Source organism: Harmonia axyridis, chromosome 1 (assembly GCF_914767665.1).
Source record: "Harmonia axyridis chromosome 1, icHarAxyr1.1, whole genome shotgun sequence".
Lineage (NCBI taxonomy): Eukaryota > Metazoa > Arthropoda > Insecta > Coleoptera > Coccinellidae > Harmonia > Harmonia axyridis.
The window spans coordinates 17,191,782-17,212,044 of NC_059501.1; the positions used below are offsets into that span (position 1 = coordinate 17,191,782).

The 20,263-nt window shown below is 35.5% G+C and overlaps 2 protein-coding genes across 3 annotated transcripts in view; both read right to left on the reverse strand.

Moving 5' to 3' along the window:
- Positions 1–20,263, reverse strand: part of LOC123679699 (dopamine receptor 2) — a 258,175-nt gene that overhangs the window by 157,070 nt on the left and 80,842 nt on the right. The window lies entirely within an intron of this gene.
- On the reverse strand, positions 851–12,970 carry LOC123679714 (ubiquilin-3-like). Its single transcript, XM_045617137.1, has 4 exons — positions 12,462–12,970; positions 8,468–8,641; positions 6,134–6,406; positions 851–1,202 (listed from the first exon to the last, which is right to left on the reverse strand). The coding sequence occupies exons 1-4, from the start codon at positions 12,901–12,903 to the stop codon at positions 928–930; spliced, it is 1,164 nt and encodes a 387-aa protein (XP_045473093.1). The 5' UTR covers positions 12,904–12,970; the 3' UTR covers positions 851–927.

Consider the following 20,263-nt stretch of genomic DNA (forward strand, 5'->3'; position numbering starts at 1 on the left):
CAATCGATCCAATGGGAAATCCTACATCACCCGCCGTATTCTCTAGAAGTTGCTCCCACCACAAAACTTCCACTTGTTTTGATCTATGGCACACGGCCTAGCTGACCAGCACTTCCGGTCTTATGAAGAAGTAGAAAATTGGATCGATGCGTGGATCTCTTCAAAATAACACCAGTTTTTCCAACGCGAAATTCGTACGCTGCCCGAAAGATGAGAGAAAGTAGAGGCCAGCGATGGACAATACTTTGGATCATGAATGTATAACCAGTTTTTTACACTGAAGCCTCGAATTTCGAAAAAAAATTACGGAAGCAAAGTTGTATTCCTTTGTAAAAATTTTTCCCTATTGCAGTATACAAGAAACAATACAAAAGTCACTAGGATGTATAATCTGAATTTTTCGTTGAATTTCGACAATATTTCACGAAACTCGACTGTAATAGAGACAATATCGTCTGATACTCGTTGCAGAAGGCAATTCCAACACTCATGCGTTCGAAAACTCGCTTCTTTTCGAATTTCGCATTCGTGTTGGAATAGGAGCCGATTCTGCAACTGGTTTTAGAATATACTTTTATCTTGTTATGGAACATACACCCTACTCTCACAACTCTATTATATTTCTATATTAATCGTGAATGTTTTCCTCATTCAAATCCTCAAAATACAAACACTGTTCAAATTATGTTTCATTTTTGTTGAAAACATTTGACTCACCGAAAGAATATTTTTTCAAAATTATTACTCTACTCACTAAGTGAAACCAGTTAAGGGTTAATAGGGATCAACTCACAATTAGTAACTGCTGAAATAGTTAACAAACAATATTTGAATTAAGATGAAGTCTTTCTGAACTTTGTCAAGTCTATTTCAAATAAAAATATCGTACAAAATGTTGAAAACACAATGAAATCATACAATCGTGATTCATCCCTGAAAACTGGTCGTATTCTGGGCCAACAGTCTTTCGACAGCGGCAGTCACGTCGCCAAAACTCAAAATCAGTGCCCTCAGGTTAGCATCGCGGTTCTCAAATCCCATTGTGGCGAGCTGTTCCAGTTCAGTTCTATACTGTTCCTCGTAAACTCCGGCGTTCTGCTGGCTGGTGTCCCTCATCCTGGATAACAGGTCCATGAGTCTGTCTGTCTGCGCTGCGTAGTTGGGATCGGGGGTAACGTTATTGTTCAGTCCTGATAAGACGCCTGTAAATTCACGTTTGTTCAATACTGTTACGGTACAATTTATGTTTATGCTGTTTTTCGGATATTGATTACCCGAGAACAAAGGATTCTCATTGAATTGATTTGTTACAGGTTACGGTGATTTATAGATTGAATTCTAGTTTTCCCATCATAGCTGTCAATGCAATTATAACAAACGATCAAGTCATGAAAACACCCCAAAAAAATCTGCCTCTGTATCAAATGCTATTATGAAGGGAATCAAATTAAAGTACCTATATAGCGATAGATTGGTAGGTAAGACCAGAGTCTTCAGACAAAACAGAATCTCTTCTGTCGAGTGATAGAATCAATCGATTAATTGAAAAACATTGTTTAGACTCATCACGAATGCTAATTATCGGAAATAAAAAACCGATTTACTCATTATTGTGTTTTTACCTGAAACAAGACTGCGTCAACAGAGCGAGAACATTACCAGCCGTGCTTTCATCTGAAAAACACGTAATTATCTAACTTTGTTTCAATATTTTCTTCGCATGTTCGATTTACGAATTGGTTAGAACAGCCTTTTATTCTTTAATAGTTCATACTTATACGGATGCTTTCATTAGCTATTAACTTCTTCTATCTTTTAATGAGCTTTTGTCCTTGATCTACTAGAGGATCATTTCCGGAACTGAGCGCTTACTTGGGTGGAACAATTGGAGTTAAAACTAGATTCCTTCGGAATTCAAGTATCAATTCTATCCGTAGTTTTTTTGCAGCTGTTCAAATCGTCACAATTGAAATTTGATTTATTTTTATTAATCTCTCTAATGAAAGTAGATCTCCATAAATTTGCAAAATTCGACAAGGCAGAGATAGAATATCATCGATCAGTTGCCAATTCAGTCGCAATTTCCGATCATGTTTCAATTCTGTTCTCGACCATGCTTACATCCCCTGTTTCAATTCCTTCGTTCAATCGTTCATTGAAGCCCTAAATAGAGCACATTATAATAACCAAATTCTAAAAAGATCATCGAATCTGATCATTGAAGATCTTTCAAATGGTTGTATCGGTTCCAGTTTTAGATTTCGTTGACATTTCATTTCAATTCGGAGGTTTACATTGATACAATCTATTCAGTTCCCACTATGCGTATAGACTTGTTATCGATTTGTCGAGTTCAAATGAAGTGACTGATGATTGACACACCTGTCGATGTATTCACCAAGTCTTTCTTTCCTATATATGCAGCTAGGGTCAACCATGAATGAGTCGGAATTGGATTGTATGGTCCTTCAATCTAAGTAGCTATTTCAAAGGAATACTGCTCAACAAAAAGAGAATATACATAGTATGGGACAGCGGAACAGCTCTACTAGCTCTTGACTTACCCTTAGAGGAGTACAAAATGTCACTTAACGCATTCGGATAAAATAATCAGGGAGTATTCTTTGTGTACCTGGTCACTCTATGGTGCAAGGTGACGAAATAGCAGATCCATTAACGAAAGATAATGGGAAAACTCTCTTTCTTGGAACAGAGCCCTTCTGTGTGTCGATGGTAATTAAGGAACAAAGGAGAAATCTTGCGTTCAGACATATCAGTGCACAAAGATAGGTCAAGTTTTTCCCTGCTACTCGATGAGCTCAACTAGAAAGTTTTCTTCACTCAGTAAAATAGAACTGAGCAAATTATATAGCTGGTTTACTCTCTGTACCTTGTTCTGTGAATTTTAATTTGTGATGCATGGGAAAATTTCCAGATAGTACTGAGGCTGCTGCACATATACTGGCACGTGATTCTTGAAACCGTAATAAGTATTGGATATGACACCTCAGAGTCAAGCTCAAGCCAGGTGGCTTGTCAAGTATCCTGGGATATGTGTCTACGTTATGACTATCTTAATGGTCGACAGGTGGAGATGGAGACTTGTTGGTGTTTGCACGATATCAGACAGTGACCAGTGGCGCATTTTTCTTAGGAGCATTAAGAGACCTTTAGACGGCCAAAGCCAAATCAGTTTACAGTTCTGTTTCAGTTGAACTGTGTAAGACGTAGGGATTCACGGCTTGACTTGATGTTCAAGCTACTTGGCCTAAGCTTGACTTGAAATCAACTCAAGTTCAAGTCAAGTAGTAGTTTTTCAATGTGAAGTATTTATTTATTGACTACTTGACTCAACATTGAAAAACTACTACTTGACTTGAATTTAAGTTGATTTCATGTCAAACTCAAGCCAAGTAGCTTCAATATCAAGTCAAGCCGAGAATCCATTACGTCTTACACAGTTCAACTGAAACAGAACTGTAAACTGATTTGACCGTCTGAAGGACTCTTAAGGAAAATGCGCTTCTAGCCACTGCCTGATACCTCGCAAACACCTACAAGTCTCCCATCTCCACCTGATGGTCTGAGACAGATTCCCATCGCTCTCGCAGATATCAAACCGGAAGCGGTTTGACAATGCCGGACGGCATAATCAGAACAGACGACCATTAATATAGTCGTAACGTAGTCACAAATCCCGGAATACCTAACAAAACACGTCGGTACAGTTCCGTGTGTGGGTGGAAATGGCAAATAAAAACCGGAATGCGAAAAGACCGTTCGTGCGTCGCTCGCATGGTTATTGCACTCTAGGAAAAGCCGGGCGATGATCGCGTGGAACGGCGATAAGTGGAAATTTCCCAGCGAGGAGAGAGCCCCCAGTCGAAGTTTCCGGGAAATTCGAAGTTTCAATCACTGCGGCGGAAATGTTTGCGTTTTTGTTTGATGCAGCTCGGCGATAAAGCGGTGGAAATGCGTGAAAAGCGGTAGGCGTCGGGGTGAATTTCCCGTATAGGTCGGTTTGGTCGTGAGCCGGACATGTACCTGAATATTTTTTACAGCGTCTTCTGTCTTACTTTATTGGTGTTTTAACGGGCTACGATGAATTTATCGTGGTCATTTATGGAACCGCAATGATTGAGTGTCATGAGCAAACAACATATTTCAAATCGATTGACTTCACCTTTTATTCACTTCCTTTCTTTCCCTATTAACTGTTCAAATAGTATAATGTTGAAGGCTTTTATGGTCGGATTGTTCAACTGAAAAGTAGTAGGTTATTCACCTGACGATTTGATTACTACTGCGGTTAGCATCGTCATAGGTTTTAACATTGGATTTTGTCATTAGATTCGTCCTGTTTGAACTCTTTCCAGAAAAAATATCGCTTAACTAAAATATCTGATGTTGAGACATCCGGACGGTATAATGCTTTCCTAAGGTGGACCAACTCTGCTCGATGTATGGTTACCTTTAGTTTTAGTTTTGTAATATCGAAAGTATGATTAAACTAGATGGCTGTTAAGAATTCATTGAGTATTTCTTCTGTACGGGGTGAGCCAAATTAGGCATTTTTGAAGGAGGAGTCATATTTAAGTTCTAGATAGGCAAAATCTGAAGTCGGTGACTGAAGGCCAATTCTCATGAGAAACTCATTGGCGAAATCCACAACTCCATAGCTATAACCGTTCCATAGTTACCAGCTGTTTTTCGAAAATCTTCATTTTCGAAATATTGCTGTATCTTTTCTTATGTTGGAAATTTTTATTTCTGTGAAAACTTTCTTGTAGCAATTGTTTACGTAGAATTCAATGACGTTATTGAATTTTCAGCAAACTGATATTTCATGAGAAATCGCTTTAAACAATTTTTTTTTAAGGATACCCAGTATATTTGTATAAGGATATATTTGTATATATTTTGATAGTGCTGCCAATTACCATTCCAAAAATATAGCACTTGATATTTTACACAAGTCCCAACTTCGACAAGGTCACCTGAATTAACGTCTATGGGGAAGATTATATCATTTAATCTTTTTCGAAGGTGAAAGTCCATAGACGTTAGCTCAGGCCACTTAGTCGGCAACTTGTTGGAACTGTTGGATATGACTTCAGAAAAATATCATTTATAGCGATAACTCATAAAATTTCAGTTTGCTGAAGATTCAATCAACTCAATCGAATTATTCGTGAAAAAACTATTACAAAAATGTTTTCACAGAAATAAAAATTTTAAACAGAAGGAAAATCACAGCAATATTTCGAAATCGAACATTGGTAACTATGCAACAGTGATAACTCTGGAGTTGCGGTTTTCGGCAATAAGTTTCTCGTGAAAATTGGCCCTCAGTCACCGATCTAGTATAGGAATAGGACATCCACTTCAACAGTGTCCAAGTTCGCCCACCCTATACAGTTAGTTACTTTTTCAATTTATTATATAGAGCTGAAGTTTTGTAGAGATGCCAAAAAAAATCAATTCCACCATTCTTCAACTGATCTCTTCCCACAATGACACGACAATTTTTGGGGTCCTGATATTTTACTCTGGGTTTCATTCCAAGAATTGATTTGTACGAAAATATGAGATCGAGAACATTAGAAGAATGAGCAAAGGTGACACCGTTAATGATATTTATCCCCTTCTCTTATTGGACTGCTTTCAATGACTTTGCTAATTAATTATTTATATGATCAAAACCATTAACTATTAATACGTATTATTGATAAGCTCGGATAAAATTTGAATTAACATAGTAGAAATCAGACTATTGAGTATACGAATACAAATCACCAGTTGGACGCAGGAGAATCGGTAACTCCCAAACTTTGGAGTGACAATCTCCCTCTTGAATGGGTACAAACAAGGCATCGAAGAGAAATAACAAAAATGCTTAGAAGACACGAAGAACAAGAAGAAAAACGAAAAGTTACGTAACATATCAATATCAAAAATTGAGACCGATCGAATGACAATTTTCTTAGCGACCACCTACACGTCCCAACAACTAAGTAATTCGATAGGTAGACAAACATCGCTCTTCCGACGGTTAACAGGTAGACCCTTCGTAACCACACCTATATGCTAACTTGGAATCAAGTTACCGTACCATCGGTAACTATTTACCTACTTTGATCGTATTCGGCATTGAGCATAATTCTCTGCAGTAAATTAGCCAGATTGGGATGTTGACCGGCTGATGGTCTGGTGGGCGTCGGGTTCGAACCAGCGTCGTTCTCCGACGTCCAGGGGTTGGGGAGGGCGTCCCTGTTCTCGGCGCCCTGCTGCTGGATCCCAGAGGGGTTTTCGCTGGAGGAGTAGGGGTTGGGACGAAGACTCTCGTCCACCGCGTCCATCATAGGTTCCTGCACGTTCCTGAACATCTGTTCCAGTATCTGAGTACCTATCGCAGGACGTTAGGAGGGATTAGGTTTTTTTTTTCATTTTGTTTGGGATGTGATAAATAGTGGAGCTAAATAAATTGTATGGTGCCTTTTTACTCGCGGATTTCAATCGGGTGAGAAGTTGAGAGAGCTATAAAAATCGAAAAATTGCCTCGACGTTCACACCGGTGTTTTCTATTATATTTCTCACAACATGACATGGAACGTTGTGAAGGGTTGGGAGGAATTTGAAGAACAAACACACAGGAGAATAGCTCTTTAGAAAAGGTTTCAGATCAAACGCAGCCAAAGGCTTGATACTGCATTCGAGTAGTAGACAACACTTATAGTATGTTCGCATATTGAAGGAACGGTTTCAGTATTCTCTGCATTGAGGCTCATGAGTTGTGAATAATGTAAATCAGTCAATTCAGGTTTATGACCGATAGCAGGTCTCACATCTATGGTGCGATCCTACTAATTCATTAATGTTATCAATCAATAATAAATTCTTAAGATCCCTATACCACGTGGGATTCAATTTGTATACTTGCGTTATCTGTTAAAATTTTGATATAGCTCGATTCGCTTTCTGCATTTGAATTTGATCTAAATGCCGAACTGGAAACTTTATTATGATATCTGCGTAGATTAAAGAAGGACAAACTTGTTGAGTATAATTCAACCTTTTTCCTCATCTTTTTATATGACTCATACCCTGAAGACTTAACGTAGAAAGCGACATTATGGCATTATTAGTCAAGAACGTATTAGGCCAATTGAAAAGTCCCCGGTCTGATGCACAGATGGCAGTGCTAGTATTGAACCCATATGATTTTTAGTTTTAGTTAAGATGTCTAAAAACCTGGTGTATGGACTGATTAGCTTTTGTTTGCCAATTTTGAGAATATTAGTTTAAGCTTCTGATTGGCTTGGATCGGGTTTTAATTGATGTATCATGTCAAAATCAAAGGAAAAAAGATCGAAATGAAAGGTATGCCATTGCGGCGCCGCCACGAAATAAAACTAATATTTTCAATTTGGTCGAATGTCATTCCATTCAAAAATTGAAGAGTGCATTCACCATGTTTTTAGACATCTTAGTTTTAGTTAGTACCAAACTTCAAACGAAACGTGTCAAAATTTGACACCAGTCCGAACATTAGTTTGTGAGATATTGCGTTGTGAGTTTAGCTACTTTTGTTATTTGAAAAAAATGCAAAAAAGAATTTCGTATGCTGATAAAATATTGATTTTGAAAAAATACAGTTAAGCAAAATCTTGGCTTGATGATGAGTTTCCGCGGTCTGCACCAGGAAAATCAACTATTATTGATTGGTATGCTAAGTTTAAACGTGGTGAGCACCGAAGCATGCACCGAAGACGGCGAACACTGTGGACCTCGGGAAAAAGCTGGTTTAACAAAATAAGTTATTAAAAAAAAAATAATGACCAGGCAGGTACACCTCAGAAGAAATACTATAATAGCAACAGCTTACCCCGTCAATACTTTCTGAAATCTTTGTTCTTGGATTTCTGTAGATGTTAGATCGCAGCACTGGATGGAATTTGATAATTTTGCAGTAATTATTATGGACACTTTGATAGCACTAGAAAAATCGACTTCGACTATCCGCATAAGAATAATAACATAACATATGTGTCCGAAAAACCAGCAGTTGCCGATGTTTCAGACATGTAGCTGGCAATGCCGCGAAATTCGAATATCAACTGAAAGGAAATAATTTAATTTGGCCAAAAAAAATTTAAACAAACATTTGAAAAATTCAATAATGAATATTGGGAAATTGGGATTCCCAAACACTGATTTATTGTGGAAAAATTGTTTTAGGTTAACGTGAATTATACTTTGTGGATAATATTTTGAGAAATAATAAAGTTGTCCCATATCGTGTTTTCTTATCCATTACCGAAATATAGAAGGCAACCCTCGTATAATGAAAATAAAACCGTTTTTCACCATACAGCGAATGAATGGACTGAAATTCCTATTATTAAGCTTAAATAATATTGATAGCATTAACTGTTACTCTGAATAACAAAACAACGAAATTCCATACCTCCAGGTAGACTTTCTATATTGCTGAGGGCCCTATCTTGCTGCCGCATTAGTTCTTGCATCAGGGAAGGGTTCGTGGCCATATTTATGGTCTGCCGGATCAGTTCTGGGTTGTTGATTATCTGGCTAAATTCGGGATTTGTCTCGACGAGACTTTGGATTTGGGGAATTTGGTCTGAAATTATGGATTAACATGATGAAATTTGAAACGATATGAGGAAAGGGTCAGGGATTGCAGTAAAAAAAGGCTTTCCCATTGTCAGTGTAGGATTTCCGTGCTCAAGTTCGTAGTGAATTATTCTATATAATATTACGCTGATGTAGTTTCCGCAAAAGTTTGATTGAGAATTATATTATACGTTTAAATCAATGACAAATTCTGATTTGAATTGTAATATAATATAAATATAGGTTTTTCAATAGGAATTATATAATTTAAAATGATTTTAATGGCTGCACTGTATATAATTTTTCTACTTTTCTCATGTCTCTTCTGTGCCGTACGTTAGGTAATTCAATTATAAAAAAATAAATGCTACAACAACGTTTAAAAATTGTTTAATGTTTATGTTGTGAAATTGTTTCATCAAAATCAGTGCTCAATTGTGATTTTGTGAAAAAATTAAGGCATTTACTATGCAAGCTCATGATCACATATACCTAAATATTTATGTAGTGGTTAGTTCTGTAGTGACTGTGTCTGCCCAAGAGGTGACGTTATGGGCGTAGCACCATACTTCAATGCGGCCCCGGCCGGTTTAAGGGAGGCGTCGCGTTGCAGCAGAGTCTCCTCTTACGACGAGGGTGTCTTAGGCTGAGATCGCTGGATTGCCTAACCGAAGAGTCCACCAGCTAATTTGGGACGAAACATCACGATCTCCTTGAGTAAGGGCGCACTTACAACATTTGGCCAGAGAACCTCACGCCAAATTGGTGACCACGACATAGAGCGTAAAGCTGAATCTTTGGAGCGCTGAGGTGACTTACTGCCACGCTCAACGTCACGGCTTCTGGTGTGTTCATCGGACACAAGCGCCGATGGTATACTGAGCCTTGCATTTTCGCCTGCACTTCTCGCTTGCGCTCTCTCCCCCATAAGTATACCTGCGCACCTCCTCTGGCAGGTCGTGGGTGCTGGTGCGCGGATGTGTAGTGACTCTGTCTACCCGAGAGGTGACGTTATGGGCGTCGCGTCTCACTCAAATGCGACTTCGGCGGGTTTGAAGGAGCCGCAGAGTTGTAGCAAAGTCACTTCTTCACGATGGTGTGAGGGGGAGAGATCATTGGATTGCCTAACTGAATGGTCCTCCAGCGATCTCAGGACGAAACATCACTATCCCCTTGAGAATGGGCGCACCTACGGCATTTGGCTCGATAACCTCTCGCCAAATTTCATAGGTGGCCTTAATATTTGGTGTTGCTGGATCATGTAACCGCAAATAATTTAAATGATATCGAAGATTTTGGATTAAATATTCTGGTCTTTTGTGATAAACGAAACTTATTTACCATTTTACCGAAAATATATTGCATGTCCAGAAAATTCTGAAACTTTTTCACTTTTTCTTTGAATATTCAAATCAGAAGAGTTACAACCAAGTTGTGGGTTTTCAAAAATTTTTCAATGCCTAATACATATGGATACAAAGAACATGGACTTGGGGCAGATTTAAAAACCTCAAACGTTGTCGAAATAAACAATATTCAGGAATCTTTCAGAAACGAAGTGGACAGCGTATAAAATTTTGTTAAGGGAAGTGTCACAGAGAAAAAATTTTCTCCTATCATTACCGAAGAAGAAAACAGCAATGTCCCCGACTATTCAGGTAATAATTATAATGGATAAATTTAAATCGGCGGTTTACCTAAACTATGTTCAATTATTGTGGAAAGTAGAAAATAACTATAAACATACAAAAATAAATAGAATAAGCGTTCCATATATTATGTATCTAATAACATATTCAACTAGGTTCTTGATTCTATCCAAAGTGTATCTATATTAAAACCAGTAGGCATAAATTTCAAGACTTTAGGCCGTAAAAGCTACTCATCTATACAGATTACAGTTTATTATACCGGCAGATCAGAATGAACTGAATTAGCGTATTTTATGATCTGAATTTTCTCTCGGTAAGCAGACGTTCTTCAAAGATTTCAGAAAAGATCAATTGATTAGTGTCTCCTACTATGCGAACTTTCATACATTTTCCGTGAAAGTCAAAATAATATTGCACTCAAACTTCAGGTAGTTATTATAAGTGATTAGCGTGATTGTATCTGTCAGCAGAATTCAATCAAAGCACGGAGTCGTGATCAACATCACCGCTGTTCCAGCTCAACATTGCGAAAATGAAGATTTAGAGTGGCGCCATTAAAAATAATCACAAATACTCGTGTACTGAATAACTGAATACACGATGAGGATTCGTGCTGCTCCGTATACAAATTGGTGGAATTGCATTAGTTTGAACTGATACTCGTTAGTTGCTCTTTTAAGCATAAGGTAAATTATGGTTTAATAATATCACCATTATTTCGATTTTTCTGGCATTCGCTTCACTGAATTTCCCTAATTGATTTCACATCGAATAAGGCTCGTTATAGGAGAAATTTTGATTAGCAATTCAATTTAACATAACTGATTACACCTCTTTCAAGGTTTTGTGATAGTTTCTGACTCATGTTTTTGTAACGTTGTAGAGTACTAGAGATAAAACATGTGGAAATATCTTCAAAAGCTTCGGGGCTTGCTATTCATTTACCTATCGATAATTAATTTGAGCAATATCCATTATGAATTGATAGGCTTCTTCTTACTTAATATGGCTGGATCCACCTAATTGATTATTTATCATCAATCAAAAAGATAGAAATACCTACATAATGAATTCAAAAATTGCTTGAAAGGCATACCTGAATTATAATTTCTTGAAAACTGTTCCGTATACAGTGAATTTCTCAGTCAGAAAACAAAGAATACATATTTGGTGCAATCAGATTCTTTAGCACTGAATCAGATTTTATCTTATAAACTGTGTCCGTAAAGTATGGAACAAATTCATTTTCAGCTGAACAGATCATTTTAAGAAATAATCCTGTAATACGTCGATTTTTGATTTTAATTTACCGTATTTTAAAATAATAATCTAATATACAGGGCTAATTACTTTTGGATAATACACCGTCATTTTTTTTTAATGGAACATCCTCATTTTTTCTCAATTTTCCGATTACTCTAGCTGATCTGATTTCAAAAATGTATCACATATTGATTCCAATTGGTACAGGCTGGACAAAAATACAATAGTTTTGCGTGTGCTCATAAAGTAACGCGTAACATTCTTTATTAGTTGAATTAACAATATTATCAAAAATACTTATTGTCTAGCGGCAATTTGTTTGAATGTAACACCCTGTAGTTTCTTACATTTTTAGATCAATAAAAATGAGATGTTTCCAAACATGTTTGGTACCTGTGGTCTAGCAGACAGAATATGAAAGAAATTATTTATTATTTTATACCATTTTATTGATCTAAAAATGTAACAAACACGGTGTCACATTCAAACCAATTGCCGCTATACAATAAGTATTTTTGATAATATTGTTAATTTAACTAATAAAGAATGTTACGCGTTACTTTATGAGCACACACAAAACTATTGTATTTTTGTCCACCCTGCACCAATTGGAATCAACATGTGACACATTTTTGGAATTAGCTCAGCTAGAGTAATCGGGTGTTCCATATAAAAAAAAATGACAGTGACGTCATTACATTACCTTCTAAGTATATTAAATTATTTTTTTAAAATACGGCAAATTAAAATTGAAAATCGACGTGTTTCAGGATTATTCCTTAAAATGGTCTGTTTAGCTGAAAATGAATTTGTTCCATACTTTACGGGCACAGTGATCAAGTGGAAATGTAAAGAAAACGAAGAATGGTGATTTCTAACTGAAATAGATTAAGATATCGAATGTGAACTTACTCAATATGGCTCTTACAGTATTCTCATCTAATAAAATTGGACCAATAAGCGGATTATTCAATCCGCCAATACCAGCCAAACCGAGTAGAGGACTCTGGTCCATGTTTATGAAACTGCTTGATGCCCTCGGTAAATCTTGAGATGTATCATTCGCTGCAGTTGGTGGGGGTATGGTCTTGATCACTAGATGAATAGTGAAGCCGTTTTGGACATTGTGCTGTTTCAAGGTCATCTGATCTTTCATTACTTTTCCAGCAAAAATGAGTAGCAGATGATCAGGATTTGCATTGAACTTAGGCGCTATGACTTCCTTGAAATTAGAAATGGGGATATCCTCTGCTATTTCTAAGCTTATGGTCTCTTTTTGGGTTTTAACTGTAACGTGTATTGATTTTGAATTTTCTTCTGTTTCGTCTTTTTCTTGACTGGTGTCGTCTCCCATCGTTTTGTATGGAAAAGGATTTGGTTCAATTTTGATGTTTCGTGGTTCTGTGACAGTTTGTGTCAAATTCTGTTCTGTGTTTGAGAGTACATAGATCTGGATATATTTTTCTTCCGAGGCCACTGACGGTACAGTCCTTGTTATCACTATAATGATGAAAGGATAATTCAGTTTCCGCAGGCAAAAATTATTTCGAGCCATTTTGACTGAGTTTCATTTTGTGTCAGTCTATCTGTTGTCTTCGGGATCTTCATATTTAGATCCCTAAGATATACTTGCGCCCTTTATGTTGCGATGTGCTCAGTTTACGACCCAATCCAGCTATCCATACCAGATTTGACCAAAATAAGAGGAAGATATTTAGATATATGTTGTTGAAATACGGTATGTGTATTTGGATCAGATTATAATTAGTTCGAAAGGAATTAAAGCTAGTTGATATACTTAAATATATCAAGAGATCATATTCGTTATTAAGAGGAAGGATTGTCATTAACGATAGAAAATTAAATTTGTCCAATGGACTAGTTTTCATTTTTTTGTTGAGGATAAATTCTAAAAATTTAAGTAAAATGAAACAAAAATGTGGAAGAATCATTGAAATATCTCTAGAAATGAAAAAACTTTGAAGTTGGGCTTGGAAGAATAATTTCATAGTCTAGTGTGTGACGTCACGCGTGACGAGTGCTTACGAATTCATTGGTGTACGTTCGTGTCGTGTTTTGTTCGTTACACGATGGCTGAAATGAAAAAAAAATCCTACAAATATTGTATTGTGCTTATGTGTGCAAGCACGACAATTAAAAACCCCAATTGATTGTTTTTTCATGTACCAAATGACATGAATCAAAGGAAGAAGTGGTGCAAATTAATGAGGCGTGACTTAATTGGACCTAAAACTACTTCATATGTGTGTGAAGATCATTTTGATGTAAGTACCTATCAGTACTAGCTATCTATTTCTGATAATAAAAATAGTAAGGTGTAAGTTGGTTTGAAATTAGTTATTGAGTAAAAATAACTTTGTCCTTTCACGAAGCCTTCTTCCATTATGGTCACATAAAAACAAAACACGAGTTAAAACTACACTGTACAACTACAAACGGCCCGAGAGCCTTGGCGCGGCTAAGTATTTAAACGTGATTTATGGTGTAGCGATCACAGGCAAGTGGCGTGACGTCACAGACGAGTCGGAGACCAAAGACGTTCCGCGCTAAAATACGTAAATTGAAATAATTTATTTCTCAGTCATTTATTGATGGATTTTCAAAATTTTTTCACTGATTTATAAGTTTTGTTCTATATTTTAATTCTATTGTATCAAATATAGTATTATCAACATCACTAAACTAGTCCATTGTCAACACGGTTACGGTTGCAACACCATATCTTGCCCATGAAATGTTCCATGATCAATATGCACATTTCTGGCTGTATGTCTTCGCTACCTTCACGAATTTCATCTTGAAGGTCTTGAATTAGTTGTGAACCATTGGAATAGACCTTATATTTTACGTGGATTCAAAGAAGAAACTGTGATGTTCTGATAATCTCTTCGATAATGAATTTTCTTGCAAAATTGCGATTGCTTGTTTTCTCGTGTTGGAAGTACCACAATATTGTAGAGGATAAACGTCATCCACGTCAATATTTTCCATTTTTAACCTCAAAAAGTTATCAAGCATAACTCGGTAGCGCAATCCTTTCACCGTAACAGTTGCACTGGCCTTATTTTCGAATCAATAAGTCAAACACATCACCAGCTCAAACAGTTGAACGTTGAGGATCGAGAGGGTTTTCAGAATCATTTATTGTCGAAAAAGAGGACGTGGTACCATTCTAAATAAATTGCAATAGCTATAAAGATATCCAGGGTGTAAACAATTTTATATGTCATGAAATCAACCCAATTTCGTTGATTACCAAAACATCCCCACGTCCTGCCACAGCTCATGCAAATGGGAAAAGTTTTATCTCCCGATTTTACAGGAGAATATAAAATCGAAAACTTGCCAGATGTCGATAAAGTTTCCCGTGCAAATTGAAACATAAATTTTGAAGAATGTCGACATTCCTGGATGCAGATTAGTCCGGATTTGGTGATTTAGTCGGGTGAGTAATAGAAATTTATGTATCGAGTAGCGCACAGAATAGATTCACAATGTGTCGGAACTAGGTCGATTGTTTTTCATCTTTTTGTGTTTGAATTGTATTGTTATGGGTGGATGATGTACTCGTATAGTTTAGGTTCGTATCGTGTAATTTATTCCGCAATCAACAATTCCAAAATGTAGTCCATTTGAAGAGAGCTTCGGAAAATGTTCTGAATTCGAACAAAAGTTTTGTGGATTTCATATTCTAATCTATGGAATATAATTAATATCGATAAATCATTAATGTGATAGAACCGGTATGAATAGAATACATGGTGTTGCTGATTCTAACAAATTAATGTCAACAAATGAATACATATTTTCCGTTTCATTATTCAATCATACCTATGTTATGCCATTAAAAATAAAATTTTGCCAGAAATATTTCTCGATTGCTTTATGAAAGTTTGTTGCCTGGCAATTTCGCGAATGACAATTATACCAGAATTACAAAGCGTAGGACCAGGAATTCAGCCGCTCAAATTTCATCTTGAGTAGTATTCGACATGACTATTTCACGAGAAAATAGTCGAAGAGTAAAATGATAATGTTTGAGAAATCGAAGAAAATAACAAGTATGGAAAAAAACAATTTTCAGTCAATTACAAATAAGATCTGAATTAGAACTTACTGGACTGAGGCCTAAATAAAGATGAAGAAGAATAAATAAAAACATGTTGATTTTTTTGATTGATTTTCATTTTGATTATTTTTTTGTTATTAATTATTTCAAAAATTGTCCTTCTTCATTGAAGCATAAGAAGTTCGATCTGACAAGTGTTCTGATCCTGATTCTATATTCTGAGAATTTTGATTGGCAGTGGATATATGATTGTCCTCTATAAGATTTCGAACATTTTTCAAATGGAGTTTCACATCTAGTTGTAGATATGATTTGAAGTAGAGTACAATCGAATGCCTCTTGTTCATAAACATTTGTTGAAAAATCCGTAAAAATATTCAAAAGTTCATAACTCATAAAGTTTAGAATTTTGAAGAGACATATACCTATTTTATTTCAAAACAATACCTTTTCTCAATTTTGTAAAAATGAGTCACCAAATTTCAGTGAGATTTTGATTAAATTTTTTTCAATGGAAAACCCTTTTTTTATGTAAGAATGTATCGATTTTGTTCTCAAGCTAGGGAGTATCAATGCCCTAGTCTTAGTAATCGAACTATTGCACAGATTTCAACTATAGGAGCAACTTGTCACAAAAATCAGATCTTATAGATAGATAGATTTAGATGGAACACTATGAATGAATCAATTACATACACAGAATCAGAAGATTTGAAACAAACATTGCTATGGAATATTCCTACCAATCAATTATAATTTTTATTGGTACCTACTGAACCTCAACTCATATAAAAATAATATTTCCAGCGAAAAAAATTCATACATAGAACTAATGAAGTTACGAATAAATCAAAATGTGACGTCAATGGAATTCTCTAATCGACAAATTTTTCACCCGATTTTCTATTGTAATATTCATTCTCCAATTTCATCTAAAAAATTAATCGATATGGAATCAGTTGCATCTTTGAAATTTGAATCGACCAAAAAATCAATTAAGATAATTGATCTAAAAAGTCATGGAGTTATGTTAGATCTAATGGAACCTGTGTGCTACCCTACATATACAGTAAAGACCATGGGGAAGCAAGATCGATGATAATAATTCAGAGGGGAAACTTATTTCATATAATTTTGGCACCGACAAAAGTTTTAATTACTTTATTAACAAGATTGCGTCTTTAGGGCAGGATATTTGAAAGTTTTTTATCTCCAACCTAGACACCCGGTGAAATTAATCAGAAAATGATGTTCACGATGTCCCAAGGCCACGAATTTTCTTGCAGAAACTTTTCATTATGAAGCCTTCATCGATTAATTATTTTGATCCCAGAAATTGAAGAATATCAACTCAATAGATATCACATAACCTGTATTTTACCTCATCCAATTCATTGATTACGTGGTTTGTATTTTTCGAGCAATGGCATTTTCAAAATAACATTTCACATTATTTAGCCTCGGAGATTTAATTCTCGAATTTTTTAAATGAAACAGAAGAAAGTAGAAAGGTGGTGACTTCAATTCAGGAGCTATCAGGGGCTTGCTCAAATTTGTAATTATGTACCTATAATAATAAAAATTACGATATAACGCACGTGGTTGAAGAGTTTCAATCTAAGCTTTTTATTCGAAGACCCGATAACAAAACGATGATGCCAACAATAAACAAAACTTATATGTCACTTTTCAGAAAATATGTTGACTGCCATCCGGAAAATTGTGACTTTCTTTGTCTGTAACGTTTTCAGTAGTTGTCGAGTAGATTTCTGAACAGTAGGTGTCATTTTTTGATTCAGTTTTAGATTTCATATCTACTATCTTCAGAAGTATATGATGAAAATATCCTACTGTATCAGAATTTTTATTTAATCGAAGAAATAATTTTTTCCGATGGGCGTGAAATATTAATTTTGCAGACACATATATCAATCAGTAAATAATTATACCTTTCCTGTCTAAGTCGCAAAGTAAGGACTTTCTTGATTAGGCTGCAAAATGATTATTCTCAATTGGAATAAAACATTTGATGAGTGGTAAAACTATGATTCTTATGGACATACATTTCCATAGCAACCAATCATTTCAACAATTACGATTTCTGTAAATTTCTGTTTCAGTCTATCTCTACAGAAAAAATAAAAGATTGTGAGAATTGTAATAATTCGAAAATACAATATCCTTATCTGAATTTTATAACTATTGTTTGTAATAACTACCAGGAATCGTTAGCTATTCTAAATCACTATTTCTCTTCGAAAATTTTTTTCATGATAATTTGAATCTTCGACAAAATAAAAGTAAGAAAAAAGTGTTTTCTGTGCTATTCTCTGATATATTTTATTAGAATTTGGGGCGGTGTAATTGTCTGTACAAGGTTGGCATATCATTTCAAAACACGCTGTATAGAAAAAGTTTCTGATTAAGTTTCGTCTTACTATGAAAATGTAAGATCATAACATTACAAAAGAATACAATAGAATAGAATTACATTATAAATTGTGAATGATGATTCGAAGTTCAAATCTAAATATTTTTCATGCGAAGTTACTATTTCAAACTTCCGAATATATTCTAGAAAGTCTCGTTCATCAAATCTCATGAACTTCCTTCTTATGTCACTTCTGCAAACGTGTATGTTCAACTAAATAATAAACAGAGGAGAGTGCTTTTGCGTCCTAACAACAAAGTTACGTAGAGAAATTAAGATATTCCTGCTTTCATCAACAGGATATCGACCGTCCGCCTACATTTAGAAGTTGATTATGTTTCACGAACTTTGTGATGAACTTTAATATTTGCTCAAACGAAAGGTTTACATTCGACAAAATTGCGTGTTATTTAACTGTCGAGTACACAAAAACCTCCTTGCCATATATGGAGGCGTCCAAAATTCGGTATAACATTTTTCATAAAATGATATGTATAATGTTAGCTTGTCCTTTGCGTAACCTTGTCCTTTCCTCGGAGTACATATAGAATAAGTCTCGGAGTCAGCTTTCTTAACATTTCATTATACTACATATAGGCGTACAACTTTTCCACCGTTTTTTTTTCGAAATTCAAGGTTTTATTGTAGAAAACTGGTTATACATTTATGATTCGAAGTATTGTCTATCCCATCTTTCAGGCAGCGTACGAATCCCGCGTTGCAAAAACTGTTTCAGTCGGTTTCAACAACTCATACACAACACCGAGTTGTTCCCATCAAATACTGAGCATGACTTTGGAACTATCAATATCACAGGCCCACAAAATGAAAAAGAAATTTGGTGCCAGAAATCAAACATCTGATTTTAGATGTTTTTAATGTGCTGATTCCAAAAATGCCACCAGATTTTTTCTATCAGCTCTAGTTTTTGAGATACACGTTACAGGTTAAATGATATATAATCTTATAAGAGACCTGAATCTCTCAAAGGAATCCGCTGAATTACTTGCATCCAGATTAAAAGAAAAAAATCTACTTTGTCGAGGTACTAATATTACATTTTATCGTAAAAGAGATAAGGATCTGCTGCCTTTTTTCACTCAGGAAAATGATTTGGTATTCTGTAACAATATAAAAGGGCTCTTAGAAAAAATGGGTTTGCCTGAATACACTCCAGATGATTGGCGCCTTTTTATTGACAGTTCAAAACGTAGTTTAAAATGTGTTCTTTTACATAACGGTAACAAATATGGCTCAATTCCTATTGGTCATTCTACTACCATGAAGGAAGAATATGAAACAATAGCATTAGTTTTGAGAAAAATTAAATACGAAGAACATCAGTGGTCATTTTGTGTTGATTAAAAAATGGTTAACTTCCTCCTTGGACAGCAGAGCTAAAAATGAGCAATGGGTTAACGAAAATTGGCCTTCAAGAGATGTCATGATTCAAGGAATACAAAACGTGATCAACGAACCTTTGGTTTCAATAGAAAAAGTCTTACTTCCGCCCTTGCATATCAAGCTAGGCCTAATGAAGCAATTTGTGAAGGCCTTAAATCGAGATGGAAATTGTTTTGGGTATTTGTCACGTAAATTTCCTGGCATTAGCACGGAAAATCTAAAAGCTGGTATATTTGATGGTCCTCAAATAAGGCAACTTGTTAAAGATCCACAATTCACCACATCAATGAACGAGACTGAATCTAACGCTTGGAGTTCATTTGTTCAAGTAGTACAAAATTTTCTTGGCAATCATAAAGCAGAGAATTACGTAGAATTAGTGGAAACTATGCTTTCAAATTTTAATATTCTCGGCTGTAACATGAGTATAAAAGTTCACTACCTCCACAGCCACCTAGATCGTTTTCCAGAAAACTTAGGTGATTGTAGTGAAGAACAGGGGAAACAGGATATTAAAACTATGGAAGATCGTTATCAAGGACGATGGGACAGCCACATGATGGCGGACTACAGCTGGAGCCTTCAGCGAGACTGCCCTAGTCTCCATTCTAGAAAATCGTATAAAAGAAAATCTTTATGTGATTAGTGACTAATGTAATTATGTAAATTAAGTTTTTGCAATAAATACTTAAATCCATGTGTCTTTGTTTTTTTTAACTGTCAATAGTAATATTATATATTATTTTATTAAATAACAGTTATAACGTAAATTATATACACAATTTTTTG